Here is a 22,334-nt window from a genome sequence, read left to right on the forward strand (position 1 = left end):
TAAAGGTATTCTAATATGACATGCTGCTTTATCTTTGTAAACAACAGCATGATACAATTCTCGATATATCAATATTTAACACAGACTCACAACCATAAAAAATGTACCAATTCATGGCTGTTACAATTTTCAGATTAGAAAAATGTATAAAATTGAAAGAAAATAAAATTCTGTGAAATTTCATGAATGATCTTGGCGCATTGAATGAATGAATGAATGCAGAAGCAAACATAATGTTAGAGCAAAATAACATAATATGTATCGTGCCAATAATGACAGTAAATGGGATGTCAAATCATGATGTCATACGAATTATAACTCTTTAAGCATTGTTAAGTGAAGGTTATTCAATTATTTGTATGCTTCAAATTTCAATTATATGTCTTTAAAATATAGTTTTGAGGTAGAGGTTGTTTCACTGTCCATCCTATTGCATACACTCATATTTATGGATTTCAGCAAGTCAATATGGCAGCTCACGCTTTAGTTACTCAACTGTTGATTTGGTGGTAAATAGTAGCCAATGGAAAAAAAGATAATTAAAATTGCAAATGTTTGGGTTAAGAATTATAAGGATTATACCCATTTTTTTTTATCTTACAGGAGGGTAAAATGCAACAGTCGCACACATGGTTAAGAAAATGTTAATGAAAATAAAAATAAAAACTTCATCATTAGCATGTATATTTTTTCATGTGGCAGTAAGGTACAGAAGTCTGAAGTCCTTAAAAATGTATTTATACTTTATTATTGTTAGCAAAAGAAGAGTGCCCATGAGAGAGCAAAGGACCACTATGCCTCTGGAGAATGGTCCTCAGGTCAAAAGTGGGCTGATGATGCTCCAAAAGATGAAGTAGCTCCAGAATCTGTAACATTAATGAACATGGGAGCTTGTGGAGCATTTGTACATGGAACAGAGGATGAATTTCTTGGTAATACAGATGTTTGAGATATTATTTCAACTATTTTATTTGTTTTGCAAAGTTGGTTGATCATTACAGTATTTTTACCATCCACATCTCTTCGCACTTGAAGCAGTGGTCTCTTTAGCCCAATTTTGAAGGGCACTGATCCCTTGATGCCCTCAGTAGTATCCTTCTGTCCTTTTACATATCTGGGGTCAACTAATTATAAATTCAAAATACCCTTGTACCTATTTTGTAAAAAAAAGTTTTGTTTTTAGGATTGTTTTTTGCCAGTTAGTTGAATTTCACAGTTTTGACATCTGTTGTGTAGTCATGTAATTAGATAAGATACTTGCAAGGTGTTAATAACTGGGAAATTAATTACCTGATTAGTTACCTGGAATTATGAATCATCATATTTGGATGAAAATTGATCAGTCAGCATGATGTGTTCAGCTTGACTATTGAGTTTGATATAATAATTTAAACTCAAAGCTGATCTGTGTTCTCCCCATGCTGATATGATGTTGCAGGACTGAAGTGCCTTTAGCCCTGATTTGGAGGTTGAAATTTTTTAAAGAAGTTTTAGAGCACATTGTACAGCTGATAACAGATCAAAATTTATAACAAAGGTTTATTGACTTCACACTATTGTTTACATTTATAATCCTTAATATAACTTCTTACATAATTGTGTAAGTTATCATCAACAAGACATATAATTTTAGGGAAAGTAAGAATTTTTAACGAGTTCAATGTTTGTGAAATCAAAGAAAATACACTTGATCTGAGGTCTGAAAGCTAAGTTCTATAACTAATTTCCTTATTGGTCAAGACTTGGATCTATCTAATGAAAACATGTTTACCTGGCAATACACTTTACAATACACCTGTCTATTTCAATTGCTAGCTAGAGCACTGTCTTGTATGTATTCCTCCATACTAATACTGTAAATTCAGAAATGATTGCGTGCATTTATTATTGCGATTTTGTCATTTTAGACTAAAATGCGATTTTAATTTTTGCTATATTCAGAAACATCCTGTTTAATTCATATACAAAATATCAAAATGCGAGTTTAAATTATTGCGATTATAACCCTGTCGCAGTTTTCGCAATAATAAAAACATCGCAATAATTTGTGAATTTACAGTAGTTATGGAGACAGGATTGAATTAATATTGCATGCTTATGTGTTTTATCATAAGGTTTCATACACTATCATACATGTAAGTAGCATGAGTAGAACAATGTGACTTGATTTCAAACTTGTTCGTATTTAACCGCCTCAGTAGTCTCGTGGTAGCGTGTTCGCCTCGAGTGTGGGAGGTCGTGGGTTCAAACCCTGGCCAGATCAAACCATAGACTTTAAAATTGGTATTTGCTGCTTCTCTGCCAAACACGAGGCATTAAGGAGTAAGAGCAAAGACTGGTCAAGCTCTGAGTCAGAATAATGTGTCCGGGCAAGGTGACATGTCTTCCTGCAAACTGTTACCTTGTGAACTAGAAAATTAAAAAATACTGCTCAGTGTGTCGGTCTAGTACAAAGCAGGGTAAATATTCTTGTTACATTAACATGTTCTCGTCCTGAACATGCATATTAATTTGCTGCTGGACGTTAAGCAGCCATCCATCATCATCAAACTTGTTTGACTGAAATGTTAATGTTTAAGTTTAGATCTACTGAAGGTGTAGTGAAGTGAAAAGTTTGGAATCTAATTGCAAATATGGCTAACTTAGACCTATTTTCACACTTCATAATCTTTTTGTTGGGTTTACATTTACATCAGAGTTGTTGAGGAAGGTTGACATCAAGGCAAAGTTATATCAGTTTAACCTACTTTTTACACCACACTTACACATTCATTAACATCAAAGTTCTTATCTGGGCATATCTAATATAAAATTTATGTATCTAAGAAAAAGGTACTTCTTGGTGAATAGGTCAGAATACTGGTTAAGTCATGTCTGTTTGACATGGTTGTCGTTTCCTAAACATCCAGTGACAAATGTCTGATAGACAGTTTTGCTATGCTTAAATGACTTTGTAAAACTTTACATGCATAATCACCTTTATATTTTAAGTACTGAGGAGAAAAGCTTAAGGTAGTTTAAGATTTTTTGGGAGTATTTTGATTAGCAGGTTAGCATGAACGATGATTTACTTTTAATAATTTGGTTAATCTTCACTTTAAATTTTACATCTTGATATTTTAATTTGCAACTTTTGAAAACTTACATCGAGTTGTATGACATTTTTATGGTCACACCAACAATAAAACTGAATAATTACAGACATATAACATGGTTTTGAGATGAATCACTGCAGTCTATTTTCTCATCACGTAAATATTATACTATTTGGCAGGAATTTTTTGCTTGTTTGTTTGGGTTTTTTTTTTACTTTGCAATATATTGCATGATTTACTTTTGAATGTAATTTGTGAAGATAATTACTTGTATCTACTTACTCTAAATGATGATAACAAGTGATATTGATCAAAACAATTTTAACCCTTTTTACTCAAAGGTCAACATTGGAACAAAAAGAATTTGTGAACCATGTATACGGTTTATATGTATTTCCTTTGTACATGCTTGTGATACTGTAGTTAAGTTAACCCATATATAGGCTGTAGGGAAGTCGATCATCCATTAATGGTAATATACCTCTGCAGTCAATTAAACATTTAATAATGTCATTTTGTAGAGGTGAGGAATGCAGCATTAGATTCACTGTGTGAGTTAGCAGCACAGTCTCAGGAGTTTGCTATTTTATCTCAGGACAGTATTATAGATATGTTTAATGATGAGATAGAAAGTGTACGACTCAATGCTATCAACAGTCTGAGGAAACTTAGTAATCATGTGACCTTACGTGAAGATCAGTTGGAAATCATACTTGGAGTATTACAGGTAAAAATGTGAAGATCAGATGAAAATCATACTTGGAGTATTACAGGTAAAAATGCGAAGATCATTTGAAAATCATACTCTGAGTATTACAGGTGAAAATGTGACGATCAGTAGTAATCATACTCACAGTATTACAGGTGAAAATATGAAGATCAGTTGGAAATCATACTCACATTATTACAGGTGAAAATGTGAAGATCAGTTGGAATTCACACTTGGAATTTACAGGTAAAAATGTGAAGATCAGTTGGAAATTATACTCGAAGTATTAAGGTACAATTTGAAGATCAGTTGGATATCATACTTGTAGTATTACAGGTTAAAATGTAAAGATCAGTTAGAAATCATACTTGAAGTATTACAGGTAAATATGTGAAGATCAGTTGGAAATCATATTTGAAGTATTACAGTTAAAAATGTGAAGATCAGTTGGAAATCATACTTGGAATATTACATGCATGTCTAGACACGTGTAATTGAATTTTGTCTCGCCTTGACAGAGTCAAGAAGTGAGACATAGGTATGCTGTGTCTGGCTGCGGCAGCGTCGTCAACAATGTATTAGTTTGTGATTAGGTCATGTTTGTGGTGAAAATCTAGTGGTAGATCAATGATATTTGGTATGCAGTTGTATTAGCATTGGCACATCACATTTCCATGGAGATTGTTTGGCCCTGCCCTCTCAGTCATGGTCTATTGACTTTGAAACTTTTGCTTAGTTTACATGTATTAGTTTGTGATTAGGTCAGTTTATTGGGAACCATTAGTGGTAGTCCAATGTCATTTGGTATGCAGTTGTAAAAGCATAAGCACATCTCATTTCCATGAAGAATATTTGGCCCCGCCCCCTCAGTCATGGTCTATTGACTTTGAAACTTTTGCTTAGTTTACATGTATTAGTTTGTGATTAGATCAGTTTAAGATGAACCACTTATGTTAAGTCAATGATATTTGGTATGCAAATGTATTGGCATTTGCAAGTCCAGTTTCCATGGAGATTATATAGCCCCAACCCCTTATCATGGTTCATTGACTTGGAAACTTTTACATAGTTTACAAGTTAATGTTTGTTTTTTAGGTTTATTTAAAGGGAACAACTTATGATAAGTCAATGGTATTTGGTATGCAGTTGTATTATCATTGGCACATCTCATTTGCATGGAGATTGTTTAGCCATGTACCTTCAGTCATGGTTCGATGACTTTGAATGTTTGCATAACTTACATGTTAAAGTATTGCTATTTTAATTTCAGCATTTGCATTATCGAAATTACAAAAAGGCGAGACATATCTCTGTGATAACAGTTTATTATAAAGACTATCAAATATCTCCCATCCTTGACAAAATATGTTAAGATAAGCTAAAAGATAACCATTACTGAAGAGGTCCTGACTTACAAGAAATATTTTTTAGTATTCAACCCTACCATTTTTAACAAAAAGGTTGTTTTATTTTATGACAGGATTTCTCCACTACTTCAAGAGAGGCTTTACGAGACATGTTATGTGATGTAAGAGTGTCAACAAAAGAAAGCTTGAATGCATGTATTGTAGGTCTACTAGATAACCTTAGGAGATATCCACAAGATAAAAGATCTGTTTGGAAGTAAGTTATTGTACATCTCTGTTTGTAGTATTGTTTTAGATAAAATACAAACTGTTAAAAGTAGGTAATACCAAAACACACAATTAGCAGTGATAATAATTTTAGTCTGCCTATTTTCTTCACTAATGCACATAATTGATATGGCGTCAACTTACGAAAGTTTCTCTTTATTTTGTGTGCTCAGTGACCAAATAAATTGAAACAAATAAGTAATAGTAAAAAACCCTTTGGAGCTATTGTATTTAGAAACCTTTTTATGTCAGTTTTCTCCATATCACTTATAAAATACAAATTGTAAGTTCAGATTTTATTGCATGCATCAACAGAACAAATGTTTGATGGCAACAGTAAGTAATTCCAGATTAATAATTTAAAATGTATTTCATTTACATGTTACAGTAGAATATTAAAAGCAAACATTGAAAAGTTTTTTTCTCGCCTGCGAAGAAAGTTGATGAAGGTGAGACATAGGTTTTGCTTTTCCACCAATTTTGTCGGCGTCAACAATTGTTTCTGCTTAAGTTAGTTTGATAAAATTACTTGTGATAGATCAATGATATTTTGTATAAAGTTGCATTACTATCAGTACATATCTGTTTGAAGACTATTTTGAGGCCCTGCCCCTTAGTGCATAGTCCAGTGACTTTTAGTTAATTAGCAATTTTCAATGTTAAGTTTTCTGCTTAAGTTGGTTTGATAAGAACTTCTTGTGATAGATCAATGATATTTTCTTTAAAGTTGCATTACTATCAGTACATATTAGTTTGATGACTATTTTGAGGCCCTGCCCCTGAGGTCATGGTCCAATTAATAAGCAATTTTCAATGTTAAGTTTTCTGCTCAAGTTAGTTTGATCTACTAGGCCCTTCTCACTAGTTCATGGTCCAGCGACTTTGAATTAATTAGCAATGTTGCTGTCCATCAGATTGTCTTTTCTAGATTTTATGTCTACACGCGAGACATGTCTCTGTGTCAACAGTTTATTATTAATGTAGTGTTTATCTTGTCACTTTCTTGGCATAAGTTTTTGAATTAACAGCAAAAACATAAGAGAGCACTTGATATACACCTATTGAATGTGATTTAAAACCACATGTTCTAGATCGTTTTTGATTGTCATGTTGTCATTAGGAAAGTGCCATTCATGTTGACGTTTGTATTTGTTGTCACCTGGATAATGTCTATATTTATTGTTGTCATCTGAATAGCATATTCTTTTCGTGTTTAATTTCTGTTATATTTTATCAAATTTTTAATTTTAAAAAAAACCTTTGAAGAATTTGATTATCTCCAATATTAGAAATGGGAACCTTTTTAATCTGGGAAATTTGTACAGATATCACACAAGTCTTCATCACTGGCAGACCTATTTGGAAAATCACCGCGATTTTTGTAAAAACTCCGGTGTTTTTTGGCTAATCTCCGCGAAACGGATAATAATTAGAGGTTCATCGTAAATTTGCTGTATTACAGGATATTTTGCATGTTATCCGGAGATTTTCCGTGTCGGCGGGAATTAGCCGTTTGTCCGATAAAACTGGTGTGTATTGAGTCATTGATAGAACCACTGATGCGTGAGCGACGGTTATTAATAGGTCGTTGTATAATCCGTTATGCGTGAGCGACGGTTATTAATAGATCCTTGTAGTGTGGTACAAATTATGATATATAGATGTTTACAGAATTAAAAACAAAGTAACTATAATCATTTGAGATATAAGGAATTTTCAAAAATATATCATATAATGTTTCTGTAAATTTAGAGAGAAATAGATTATATATATCTGGGGATTAGATGGTTACTTTTTTTTAATTATATGTCAGAGGCCGCAGATCATTTAATTGCTTCTAGAACCGTTTATTGAAACAAAAATAAAATGAACGGCCAGGGGAAAGTCTTATTAACCTTAGTTGGTATCAGGGGTCAACTGGGTTGAGTTCAAGATCGTAGCGGCTACGTAGCGGCTATGTAGTTGCTATCAATATCTATGTAGCAGCTAATCTATAGCTACACGTTCAATAGTAAAAATCTACATAGCACTACGTAGCCGCTACGATATTGAACGCAACCCTGGTATTACATAGAGTCAGACCGTCGTTGCATAATATGTATATGTATTTACACACAATGCAGTGCATTCAAACTCGATTTCGCAAACTCGTGGGTTGTCTTTTTAGACAAAAAAGTTCAATTTAAAAGATATGAAAGTTGCGTACATGTATACAAGGAATTGTATATTTAACCTCAATGCCTGTCTTGTAAACTAATCTGTTACACTTTGAAATGTAAATAAGTTCTATTTAAAAGATTGGACGGTTATTTCACATGAATAAAAGTTCTTCTGATCATTTTTGTTTTACAATGATTTTTGAAAGTGCGATCTTAAAACTAAGTTTGTCCGGACTTGCATGGAGTATTTGCCACTGGAAGTTAAGCAACCAACAATCAATCATCTTAAAATAAAATAAATATGCCTGAGCGATAAAATTCTTAAATTTTTTAATGTGAAACACAGTTTCTTCATTTATTAGACATCACTTTCAGGTCTAATGGTAAAGTGAATATACATTCCGGGATGAGATTAATTTACTATAATTGCCAAAGAAAAAGAAATGATATTACGTTTCTTTTAATTAAAATTAGACTGCAACAAATGTAGATCGAACATTTTTAATAATGAAATAATGCACGTCAAAAATTTCGCTCACAATAGAGATGTTAAAAATAGATTTTATCAATTGTGTCACTGCACGAGATTTTCCAACGGCGGGAAATATCATGTAGCTATAAACACAGGTGATGTTACTGACCGATTGTGGAATGTCAATTTAGGGTTAAATTTGATGTGTAATGATTGACATTATTGTGCGCGTTAGGTTGAGGCTCTAGAAGGTTCATTTCAATTGATAACCAAAATTATAAAATCAAGTTTTTTTTTCAAATCAACGTTTAAGTGTAAAATTTTGTGGGAGGTAAACTTTATTTTGTTTGTTTTTTAGGGGCACAGGGAGTTACCATAAAAATCTATAGGAACATTGAATAAAACAATTTCAAAGGTCACAACTTGTAAACTAATGAAAACAATGATAAACACTGCTGACAAGCGTAAACAGTTGTACATTACTTAGAAAATAGAGAGAGTGAAAAAAAAGGACATTGATGATGGTTACTGTTCATGTTAATTTTGAAAGATCGTGGTAACTGATTTCTGGGATGGTGGTACTTGCCAAAAGGTTGTATAAAAGGACAAACTAAGTACAATTTTAGCCGTGATATATGGGGCCCCCTCACGCTTGAATTAATTTACGTTACGTATTTCATCCTTTATTATGACCTACAGTTGATCATAGTTGAGTATGAGGGGGCGGATCCAGACACTGTGAAAAAAGGAAGGGTGTGCTAGCCAGGGTTTCTCAGAAAAAAGGGGGTGCTAGTACAGTTGGCCTAATGTATTTGAAGGCCAGGATTGGAAGATTATTAGACATTCTGTGGCTCAATTTTAATTTTATTTTCTAACTGTGAAGTGCTACCTAAGCCGTGGCCTGGAGAACCATACCCAATTTTTTAAAAGGGTGTTCCAAAGGCATATTAAAATACTTCCAGCATTATACAGGTCCTGAGGTACAATTTCTTGGGGAGGAGATTTCAATTGCTGTTATGTGGGTTAATTTTTTGTTACTAGGAATTTTCGTTTTTTTTTTTCATCAGATTTGCCCCAATTGTCTATTCTGTTAAGGTTTCACAAAAGTCAAAATATATAACACTTCATAAACATCTGAACTTTGCCTGTATTTTTCAACCTATAATGAATAAAGTCCTAAACTATATGAAAATATCTTCATTTAAACATACTTAAACATATGCACACCGTGTAAATTGTAAATAAAATTGAAATTGTTATGTTGTGGCCAACCCGGTTCTTGGGGTGAACACCAAATTTTCCAAACAAAATCTGGAGGCCTATTCTGATCCCCAATTTGATGAGAGAAAAAAATATTGTGGTCTGGCAGTTGACAAAAAAAATCGGAATTCCAGAATTCCCCATACCGTTTATTTCGAGAGAAAAATGTTTGGTGCATGGCAGTGGGGAATAACGTTGTGTTCCGAATTATTTCCGACTCAGAACAAACCCCTAACCCTTTGAATTTAAATGTTGCTCCTATATACCTTACTATCGTGAATTTTCAATGTTTCATGTATATTTCAGGTCAGATCCCAGGGCATACTATGTGTTCAAAATTATAAAAACGTAGAAAATTCATGATTCATGTACGTGTAATATGTCTGAAGAAAATGGATTGAAGGCATATTAATTATCAAATTATTTATTTGTACAAAAAAAACACATAGGCAATGAAAACCGTGTGTGCGCCAAGAAAGGTCAATACGTATGTCTCAACTCGGAGGCTGATTTAGGGGCAGGCTGTCCAGATCCCTCCTTATGGAACTACATATGGTTAATTTTGACTTTTATTTACTTGTTTCACTTACCCAAATAATTCAGTCGTTATATTCCGCTGATCTACGATTATTTCATTAACAAGTATAAAGAAGAGATCGATTACGGAGAGAGACTGAATTTTTCGGGGTTAGTTCCACTCCGACCTTTTTTTAGTTTATACAATAAAGCAAGTCTATTTAATCCATTTCCCCGCTGTTTTCGTTATATATAGCACTTTCGTCATACTAAGGTTAGGTTTCAAAGAGTGGATCATTAATATGAACATGTCGGGGTCTTTTAGAGCTGACAATGCGGTATGGGCTTTGCTCATTGTTGAAGGCCGTACGGCGACCTATAGTTGTTAATTTCTGTGTCATTTTTGGTCTCTTGTGGAGAGTTGTCTCATTGCCAATCATACCACATCTTCTTTTTTTATATATAATAACAATTTCATAATTACAAATACTAATTCTCCTTACGTCATCCGAGAAAACACGTGTCTTTTCTTTAGGCTAAAGTAGATGGTCAGATATATATATGGAATTTTGAAAGGACCTTGACTGGCTACACAGCTCTTGCACGATCTGATCGATGGTCAGAAAAATGACCGGACAAGTTCTAAGTGCACACAAATGGTCACATGTCATGAATATCCATGAACGTACATCGAACTAAATTTTATATATACGAATCCTTGCTGTACCACAGGTGTCCTTGTGTAATGAAATTTTAGGGTATTGGTGCATAGTCAAGTGATTAGATAAACTTGGATAATCAATGAGAGAGAATTAATGACCATTTTAAGTTAATCCAGGGACTTTCTATTGATTGTTGTTTGCTTTACGCTGCATTAGCACAAAAATGCTATATCGCGGCAAGAGCTTATATTTTTACAATTTAAGGTATATTTTTAAAATCAGACAAAAAGGTCCTTCAATAAACTAAAATTCTAGACTAAAGGGACTTTCTATACTAACGGGATAAGATAAGATAAAACTTTTTTTTTATTAAATAATGAAAGCTTTTTCAGATAAAGGGAGTGTCGGACATAGTTTTAACTCTAAATGAAACTGTTCTTTAATTCATAAATAATAAAACATAAAGTTAAAGGCATTTTAGACCCTTCCTACAAACGGAAAAGACGAGCATGAAAAATAAGTGAAATGGGGGTGGGCATAAGTGACGGGTTACGAATTAATTTTAATAGTAGTTCACCGTGCAAGAAGTTTTAAAGTACTAATGGAATAGTGTGACAGAAGCGGATTTAGAGGGGGCCAGGTACCCCTTTTCTTGAAAAAAAATTTGGTTGATTATACATGTATTGGGAATCACTGAAGCATGACTGAAGCAACCCCCTCTTAGGCAGTCAGTGCATATGAAAATTTCTGGATCCGCCACTGGTGTGCTAGCTTATAAATGATATATTTTTTACTTCCTTTATTTTTTTTAATCCTTACTCCGTCTTTGTGTAATAATCGAGACTTCATCAGGTATATATACACGCGGAGAAATAAAATATTGAAGTGATTTGAGTACGGATATATGAAATGTCTCCTTGGTAGCTGGTATCCCTTGTGGGATTAATAAATTGAACTCATGTGTGCCGCAATAGGTAATTAATATATTTTATTTTTTATTATTTGTCAACTTATGGTACGGTAATAACTTTTATTTTTTTATTTTCCTTTTTTTTCAATTTCAATTTGCCCTTCGTTCTGTGAACAAAATAACACGGCTACACATTTTAAGACAAAACACACTTATAGTTCGACTAACACTTTGACTTATTGTACTCACTTAGTATCAGATAAACGAGATGCATGCTCCTTAAAATCATTTCAGATATTCTATGGAATTTTTAATTCACCAGTAAATCAGAAATGTCCATCTTAAACATTTCTTTTTTCATTGGATGTTATATCATTTTAAATATCTAACAAGGCACATAAAAAATTCTAGTTTTTTTGGGATGTCCAATGTCCAATATTACGTGCGATGATGCGTAGCTGCATGGAAGTTACTACATGAATTACATCATTTTGATTATCTTTGAAATCACTCACACGTGGTGGTGTACACATTACACTCAATATACGACTTAAAATACCTGGGGCAATTTATACTTCCGTTTATTGTCCCTTTACTAGCCAGTGTACCTGTGTAAGGTCATAGATGTAATTTTACATCTATGGTAAGATGTATCTCTGACTCCAAAACAGTCGAGTGCGAATCCCGGATTTTGACAAAGAATGTTGGAGGACGAAAAGACAACATTCGAAATGAGATTTATGTATAAAGTTTATATTATGCATATATACCATTGAAGCAGCCTCTGATAAATTGTCATCTAAGACGGTATAAATTAAAATTCTGTTGACATGGCACGAAGAGGAGTTGAGAAATATGCGACACATTTTATTCAATGTCCTCACAAAGGTAGTTTATTTTACATGTTCTCGGACATTAAATATATTTCTTGTGTGACAGTTTGCTGACTGTTAACACCATGTTCAATTTATCTTAATTGACAAACATTTTGATAAGGTTCCATCATTCGAAAATAAGTTATTAAAATCTCAGTAGGTTCAAAACTACTAAATTTTATCACACAGAATGCAACAAATAAAGGTTACAGAAATGGGCTCTACCACTTCACACTTTGGCAATTGAAAATAAAATCTAATCAGTCAAATTCTCAGTATCACAACTTCATTTAACTGCAGTAGATATTGTCTTTCAAGATAACTGAATAAAATAAATATTCTTTAAAACAAGAGTGTAGGGAGTCTATTTCCTACCGACTCGCATGAACAATTTTCATTTTTTTTATATACTGCCTGAATGACATGACTCGAGAAATATTTGTCACTGGACATCAATTTAAAAATTAAAAAGAAAACAAAGAACTCGAAATTAAGGATCTGTATGACACCGTACGGCCCTTCTCAGACAGTGAGCAAAACTCATACCATATAGAATTTATAAAATGCCCCGACATGACATAATTTGGAAAAATTAAAAAGACAACACCTTTAAAAATTACAAGCTCCTGACTTGCCAGGACAGTCATAGAATGAGGAGGGTTTAAACCTATTTGAGATAGCTCAACCCTCATGCGGTCACCAATCCTCGAATGTAAGACTGAGAAAATCCATATCCTTTACTTTATAGGATAGGACTGGGCCTCCCCCAACCTGGACAGTGAGGTAATAACATGCACAAATTGTGAAAATTAAAGTTAAAATCAATAAGAATCATTGGATCTAGTGTAACACAGTTATAAACAGTCAGAGAAAAATCATGAACTTGTGTGATACCAAAATATACGTACATAAAATCGAGAGAATAAAAGGCACGACCATAAGTATGCATTAAAGCAATCTATGTATGTAGCAGGGAATTTATGTTTTTTTTTGTTCACATCTCATCCTTTTTTATACGCCCGTTTACGGGACGTATTATGGCATACCGTTGTCCGTCTGTCCGTCCGTCCGTCCGTCCGTCTGTCCGTCCGTCTGTCCGTCGTCAACATGTCAGACATTAACTCAAAAATGCTTTAACCAATTTGCATAAAATTTTGGTGAATTGTTTATATCTATTGACGTGAGCTCCCTTTCATTTTTTATAAAATTTAGATTTTACGTTTCCGAGTTATGGGGTTTTATTCATTAAAAAAAGGGGGATTTTCCAGTTTTTCGGACAATAAGTCAAGAATGCTTTCACCAACTTGCAAGAAATTGTGGTGAATTGTTTATATCTATTGACATAAGCTCCCTTTCTATTTTTATAAATTTTAGATTTTACGTTTCCGAGTTACAGGGTTTTATTCATAAAAAAAAGGGGGGATTTTCCAGTTTTCGGACAAAAACTCAAAAATGCTTCCAGCAATTCTTATGAAACTTTGGTGAATTGTTTGTATGTATTGATGTAAGCTCCTTTAGAATTTTATAAATTTTACGCTTTACATTTTTGAGTTATGGGGTTTTATTCATTAAAAAAGGGGAGATTTTCCAGTTTTCAGACAATAACTCGAAAATGCTGTCACCAATTCCCATGAAACGTTGGTGAATTGTTTATATCTATTGATGTAAGCTCCCTTTTTATTTTCATAAATTTCTATTTTCTAATATGACATTGAGAATTTATTGAACTTTATTTGTTTATAGTCTGACAACAGATTTACTAAGTATTGCACAACAGCAAGAAATCTTTAATTGAATATAAATTCAATTCATATAACCAATTTCAAGTTCTTTGACTACATTTATTCAGAAACCTATAATATGTCAAATATTTAATTACAATCCAAATTCAGACCTGAATCAAGCTTGAATATTGTGTCCATTTTTGCCCCAACTGTTCAGGGTTGGACCTCTGCGGGCGTATCTAGCTGCGCTCAGCGAAGCAGTTTATTTTTCATTCATTTCCAATGTTTGTCGACTTGATATATAGCCTGGTTAAGGATGTACTTATGTGATGTTTATGAATTTGTGTATAGCTTGTTATGTTTCTTTACAAAAGCTTCTCCGACTTATAGTATCTATCTATCTATACTACTTAAACGAGAAGACCTCATTTTGTTAGTCGCTTCTCTTCCTTCCACAATAAGTTAATCATCATGACTCTGTGTTCTATAGGTTCCATGCATAGTTGCATTTGTCATCTATTCTTATGATTCTACTGTTTGGGTTATTTTAGGAGAAATCAATTTAGCAGTGATCGCCGTGTAGAAGAAACTTGGAATTGATAGTTTATATCAAATATACAGAAACGCCAAAATAATGGTATTTAACAGAAAACATAAAAAATAACGCACTTTGGAGAAATTATCCAGATTTATAAAAAGAGATGGACCATTTTGTACATATACCATGGGGAAACTTCGTGCAAAGCATTATTATTTATAGTTTAATTGAATTTAGTAGAAAAAGAAAATTTGGTGAAAATAAAACCAAGATTTTTTTAAAAAATCCACAGATTTTAAGACCGAGATTTTTATACGATTCCAATTTTTTTGGGGGGGATCGTATAATGGTATGATGTGGTTGTTGTTGTCTACATCGTTCGAAGACACATTTGTAGTTTCTGGACTATAACTTGTGTGTAAGTGTATGGATCTCTCTGACATTGTACCACAAAGTTCCATATCACAAAAAGAAGGCTGTGATTGAGTTTGGGGGTAATTGCCCCATTCATGAAGGAATTCGGGGCCATAAAAGGGCCAAAAAACATTTTTTTAGTTATTCTAGTTTTTCAGACAATAACTTGTGTTTAAGTCACTGTATGGATCTTTCTGAAATTGTACTACAAGTTTCCATACTACAAAGGAAAACTGGGATCAAGTGTTGAGGTTATTGCTCCAAAGGGCGGGGGGGGGTTTTGAGTTCAAAAAGTTTGCAGGTTTCCAATTTTTTTAAAGGGGTTTAATTTTTTTTTCAAAATTTTTCAAATTTTAAAATATTTCAAAAGTTTCAAGAAGAAATCTTTAATTGCACAGTATTGCCCAATAGATTTGAAAGACCTTTACACATGTTTTGTGTCAGAAACCTATATTATGTCAAAAATTTGATCACAATCCAAATACAGACAGTAATAAGCTTGAATATTGTGTCAAAATTTGCCCCAACTGTTCATGGTTCAACTTCTGCAGTCATATCAGGCTGCGCTCAGCGCCGAAGCATTTTATTTTTGTTATAATATTTTAAACATATATAACTCAATTAAAAAAATCATTGCTAGCACTGAATGCAATAATGCTTCATCAATAAAGCATCGAATCGCCAAATATGACAGTACAAGGGAAAAGCTGTGGATTTTCTAAAACAAAATCCATATGTTTAGCATTTAATCAACACAATCTTTTAATTTGTTAGTCATCTGTTTTTCTCTATTCTTCATATTTTTTTCTCATTATTCTATATTCTTTATTTTCTTGGCGTCTATTTTTCTTTACTTTTCTGGTCCTATGTTGTGCACTTTTTGTCCATTTGTGTTCTCTATTCTTCTATAAATCCTATCCAGACCCTCACAAACATACATAATCAATAAGTTCCGCTCCTATTACCTAATCCCACTTGACATGGATATAGATAATTGTCATCCATGGGGTTTTCTCATCCGTTTTGAATATAACATTGCTATTAAAACGGGTACGTTATAAAAAAAGAAGATGTGGTATGATTGCCAATAAGACAACTCTCCACAAGAGAAATGACACTTGAATGGTCACTGTATGGCCTTCAACAATGAGCACAGCCAATATTGTATAGCCACTTTACTTTAAAAGGACAACATACTAGGAGTCCATTACATCAGATATAACATATAGAGATGTATAAATACGCAGTCACGTATACGTCCGATGCTAAATTGTTGACTTTGTTGGAAGGCAAAATGATTAGCCCTATACTGACTGGAACTAGTATATATATAACTGAAACTAGATGAAAATCAAGGAATCTACACATGCTGTAATAGCAAATCTGAACGGAACCTAAACGCATGTTTGTAAAAAAATAAATAATTATACAACTTACATTTGAGCAACTGTTATATTAGTAATTATTAATGATGTAGTTCGTGAATAAATTGTCCTACACAGTGGAACAAATGGACAGTCTAAGTACGTTAATGTCTGGATTAATATTTCTGCAAAGACGTTGTCATTTTATTGTTTCCATTAACCAACTTAAATAAAAATCAAACTATAACTTTGTAATGATTATAAATGTTTACCTTTTGAAATAAATTTTGGTTTATTGAATATATTTACGGGAAAAAAAGAACTCAAATGTTTTATTTCCATGTATTTTATGTCATATTAAAAAACATCTTTGTGTAAAAGAAAAATCGAATCACATCAAATTTTGATCGGCCGTAAAATAAACTTCACATCATTTTATTTATATCACAAATCAATTTACAAAAACTTCTCAACGATGTCATAATAGAAAGCACGAGTGATCTATCTGGCGGACCAACTTGTGGCTAATGATTGACAGGTATGATTAGATCTTGAGGCTCCTATGGGGAACGTGGTGTCGAAAGGAAAATAGAAGATTATTCAATTATAATTTTTAGGACTCGTACGAAATGTGATCTGATATGGAAAATTTTGAGTTCTTTTAATAGCACAAAGAAATAAGACGTTAGAAGGGTAACAATTGTGTAACTATAAACCAATGACTCGTATGTAATTTATGGGAAAGATTTTATCAAAAGTTTGTTGAAAACTTTCAATTTCAAACCTTCTTGGTTGGAATGAATATGTTCGATTTATATGCAAATAGGTCTTTATAATATAATATATTTTAATTATCTTCATTAATTACAATACAATATATAACATGTATCTATGATATCCTCCATAACGACTAAATATATGTACAGGTAAAATTAAATTCTGATCAATCGGGTACAGATTGATTTACGACCTTCCACTGGTATTGCACAAGCAATATCACAGCAGGTGTTAAATACACTAGGACAAGTGTCAGATCAGATTGACATCCTGCCCGATTACGGTATCTTCCGGAGACTCTATTAGTACAAGGACTGATTTTTTTTCTAAACATGACAATTGCGAAGAATTTTTTAAAGTGAGAACAAAGTTTCTGACCCAAACTATCGATTCACATTATGAATCTATCATGAATAGTAGATTAGTTTACTTTTTTTTAACGTAAATACGATTTCCATTCATATATTAAAAAAATTGTAGTTGTCTATAGCAAAGATAACACGTGTATTCATCTTGTTCATTGGTCACATTAAAATAGATTTTTCTTTAATGAACAATGACAACATTTGATATTTAAATCGTAAGTAACTTTATTATCAAAAACACCGTTTTATCTCGACCGAAAAGGGAAATAAGATAGTTTTTTTAATCTGACTGTAAACATTGTATATATCACAACGATCTATTAATAACCGTCGCTCACGCATAACGGATTCTATAATCATCTATGTACAACGATCTATTAATAACCGTCACTCACGCATCACTGGTTCTATCACTGACTCAATACACACCCATTTTATCGGACAAACGGCTAATTCCCACCGACACGGAAAATCTCCGGATAACATGCATAATATTCTGTAATACAGCAAATTTAAGATGAACCTCTAGTTATTATCCATTTCGCGGAGATTAGCCAAAAATCGCGGGCATTTTCCAAATAGGTCTACCAGTGCATGAGTAGTTGAAATTGAAGTACCAACAGAAAAAAAACAAAAATATCTAAGCACAACATGATCAGATTTCCTGTCAAAGCTTATTTAATGCAAAGGAAATAAAACATTTCCCAGTTTGAGTTGCTTTACCTGTGGTGATTTAAATTTTTGGACAATGAACTGTCACATTGAAAGAATACAAACGTTATTGTTCTTAGTGGAGTTTATTCACTTGGACCTTTAAATTTCTCCTAAGAGAAATCAATCACTCATTGATTAAGTTACCTGAAGAAAATATTCATCCCCTTAATTAATAGATGAAAATACATGTATCAACTCACATAACTACAGTTGATGATTATAAAAATAAGGAGATGTGGTATGATTGCCAATGAGACAACTATCCACCAAAGTTAAAATGAAGTGGATGTAAGCAATTATAGGCAACCGTACAGCCTTCAACAGTGAGAAAAAACCCATACCATATAGTCAATATCAATACATGTAATATATTTTCAATCTATTCAATTTAAACACTGATTTAAACTTTAGAATGATTTCTTACAAAATATTTAGCATTGTTCCTATTGAACTTAGTTTTTTATGTGTCTTTTTATGATTAAATCAGTGTAAATATTGAACAGATTGAAAATATATTATTTCCTTTGCAATAAATGATGACACAAGTTTGTCTGAGGTTTCTTAGCACCTCTGCCAATGTTTGCTTTTCCTAACCTTTTTGTATTCAAATATATCTTAATATTGATGAAATCATGGGAAAAGGGTATTTAAGTAGACAGTTTCACCTAGCATAAAAAGAAAGACAGGAATATACACCAACCATTACAATAGAATTAGAAAAAAGTCGATCACTTACACTAGTGGATTCTTGAGGTTTAAAGTGTAACACATTCAAAATTAAGAAAAAAAATACACTGTTAAAGATGATTTATATCTGTAAGAAATATTTCCAAATGACCTTCTGTATATTTTTTTTCTTCCAGATGCATGAAGTTTTTAGGAAAACATCATCCACATTTGACCTTACCACTGGTACCTACACTTCTGTGTCTTCATCCTTACTTTGATACACCAGAACCAGATATGGATGATCCAGCATGTATCCTTTGAAATTTCTATACAACTAGTTTTTATACGACCGCAAAAAATTTTTGCGGTCGTATATTGGTATGACGTTGGAGTCGTTGTCGTCCGAAGACACATTGGTTTTCACACTCTAACTTTAGTTTGAGTGAATGGATCTCTATGGGTTCAATACCACAAAAGGAAGGTTGGGATTGATTTTGGGGGTTATGGTACCAACAGTTAAGGAATTAGGGGCCAAAAATAGGCATTTTTGTAACTTCCAGACATAGCTTGTGTGTTAGTGTATGGATCTCTCTGACATTGTACCACAAGGTTCCATATCACAAAGGGAAATGCTGGGATTGATTTTGGGGGTAATTGTCTCAAAATTTTAGGAATTAGGGGCCAAAAAAGGGGCAAAAAACAAGCATTTTTCTAGTTTCATGACAATAACTTGTGTGTACGTGTATGGATCTTTCTGAAATTGTACTACAAGCTTCCATATCACAAAGGGAAAGCTGGGTTTGAGTTTGGGGGTAATTGCCCTAAACGTTTAGGAATTTGGGGCCATAAGGGGCCAAAAAACAAGCATTTTTCTAGTTTCCAGACAATAACTTGTGTTCAAGTGTATGGATCTCTCTGAAATTGTACTGAAAGGTACCATACCACAACGGGAAGGCTGGGATTGATTTTTAGGGTAATTGCCTCAAAATTTTAGGAATTAGGGGCCAAAAAGGGGCAAAAAACAAGCATTTTTGTAGTTTCATGACAATAACTTGTGTGTAAGTGTATGGATCTTTATGAAATTGTACTACAAGGTTCCATATCACAAAGGGAAAGCTGGGTTTGAGTTTGGGGGTAATTGCTGTAAACGTTTAGGAATTTGGGGCCAAAAAGGGGCCAAAAAACAAGCATTTTTCTAGTTTCCAGACAATAACTTGTGTTCAAGTGTATGATCTCTCTGAAATTGTACTGAAAGGTACCATACCACAAAGGGAAGGCTGGGATTGAGTTTGGGGTGATGAATCATAAGGGGGTTCAAAAAATTTGGGGGTGTTCCTTTTTTTTTCTTTAAAATTTTCCATTTTAAATTGGTTATTTCTGATTTATATATAAAAGCAAATAATAATGATATGGTTTGAATAGGTAAATTAAAAATTTTTAAGTTCTTAGACCACATTCATTCTGTGTCAGAAACCTATGCTGTGTCAAATATTTAATCACAATCCAAATTCAGTGCTGTATCAAGCTTGAATGTTGTGTCCAAACTTGCCCCAACTGTTCAGGGTTCTACCTCTGCGGTCGTATCAAGCTGCACCCAGCAGAGCATTTTATTAATTATCTGGTATGGGGTGTTCCATTTAAACATACATGGTGCATAGTGAAGGATTTTTGAAAATTGATTTGATTTGATTTTTGGTGTTTTAATGCCACTTTTAAGCACCGCTTTTGGGCTATTTCATGGCGGCCAGTTTTTATTGGTGATGGAAGCCGGAGTGCCCGGAGAAAACCACCGACCTTCGATAGGAAAACTGACAATCCTAGTCAATTAAGATTGGAGTCAAGTGCACCTGCACGAGCGGGGTTCGAACTCACAACCTCAGTGTTGACTGGCTAGTGATTACAGTAGTAACTACTTAGACCACTCGGCCACCGAGGCCCCTTTTGAAAATTGAAGAACCATCTATAGAGGAAATTTTAGAATTTCTCTTGCACTTTCACTGTATATAATAACACCCACCAATTGAAGAAACTTCAAAGTGTCTTCCCTGAGTCCCATATATGTTTTTATTGAACAGCCCTAAAGGTACATTCCTAATAAATTAACTTGTAAACATCTCAACCTGTAACCTTATCATTCAGTTTGTCACTTTGAATATATGTCTGAAAAGCATTTTTCTTCAGGCTTGAATATTTAATAAAAACAATTGATAAATTAATTTATGCTTTTTTTTGGTGTGGAATTTACTGCTTACTTTTTTTTATTCATATTGCATTTATTCTTTAATTCTAACTGAATTACTTTGATCCAATTATCATCATTCTAATGGTTGAGGAAATAAGCATTTCTTTTGAACAAATATTTCAAGATAATAAAAAAGGCCAAGAATAAATTAAGTTTTTGTAGTATAAATTTAAAATGTCATGATATATGTCTAAGATTTATCATTATGACTTTGTTTCTTAACAAAGAACCAGACATAAGTGTGTTATTGATGGTATTTAATGCTGCCTCCAGTTGTCCTACTATGATGACCATGTTTGAGGACTACACTTGGCAACATTATACATATCTCAGAGAAAGTTTACCAGATCTTGTTCCAGTGTTGAAGGTAATAAGGTCTTACTTAATTACATGTACTAGTGGGAATATCTTGTTCCAGTGTTGAAGGTAATAAGGTCTTACTTAATTACATGTACTAGTGGGAATATCTGGTACTAGTGTTGAAGGTAATGAAGTCTTAATTATGAGTAACATGTACCAGAGGGAATATCTGTGGAACTAGTAATGAAGGTTATGTGGACTGTCTACAAGGAAGTATTTTATTTTGCATCAGAATTGAAGGTATTGAGGGACTAGTTACATTTTGATACAAGTGAAGTATCTGTTACTAGTACTGAAGTCCTAATTAGGGAACTAGGGATTTAGTGAGCAATTTTGAAAAATAAATTTGTGATTTCTTTTATGGTTGCGAAGTAGATGCGTACACAAAAAAAACAGTGTTTGGGGAGATAACTCTTATAATAAAAAGTGTTTGGTTAAACAGGGTGAGTTTCAAAAGCGCAATAACTGTTCGATATTATATGCAAAAAATCTAAGCAACATCTTGCGAAACCACTATACACCGCAAGAAAAGGATTTGGCTGAGGAAGAAAAAAAATAATTATCAGAACAAATACAATAGGTCTTTCCACAGAAAAACAATTTTTTAAGTTTTCTTCTTAAGTTAGTTTGATAGGAACTACTTGTAATAGATCATTGATATTTAATATAAAGTTGCATTACTATCAGTACATATTGCCCCATAGCAACTTTGAATTAACTAGCAATTTTCAATGTAAAGTTTTCTGCTTGAGTTAGTTTGATAGGATCTACTTGTGATAGATCAATGATATTTTGTATGAAGTTGCATTACTATCAGTACATATCAGTTTGACGACTATTTTGAGACCCTTCCCCCTAAGTCATCGTCTAATAAC

At 33.1% G+C, this 22,334-nt stretch overlaps 1 protein-coding gene across 1 annotated transcript in view; it reads left to right on the top strand.

Moving 5' to 3' along the window:
* LOC127737577 (integrator complex subunit 4-like) overlaps positions 1–22,334 on the top strand; it is a 47,374-nt gene that overhangs the window by 17,545 nt on the left and 7,495 nt on the right. The window contains exons 8-12 of the mRNA XM_052248413.1: positions 758–932; positions 3,617–3,822; positions 5,285–5,427; positions 19,052–19,167; positions 21,333–21,466. Of these exons, the coding sequence (XP_052104373.1) occupies positions 758–932; positions 3,617–3,822; positions 5,285–5,427; positions 19,052–19,167; positions 21,333–21,466 (774 nt within the window). The remainder of the gene's footprint in view (positions 1–757; positions 933–3,616; positions 3,823–5,284; positions 5,428–19,051; positions 19,168–21,332; positions 21,467–22,334) is intronic.

Source organism: Mytilus californianus, unplaced genomic scaffold (assembly GCF_021869535.1).
Source record: "Mytilus californianus isolate M0D057914Y unplaced genomic scaffold, xbMytCali1.0.p SCAF_4, whole genome shotgun sequence".
Lineage (NCBI taxonomy): Eukaryota > Metazoa > Mollusca > Bivalvia > Mytilida > Mytilidae > Mytilus > Mytilus californianus.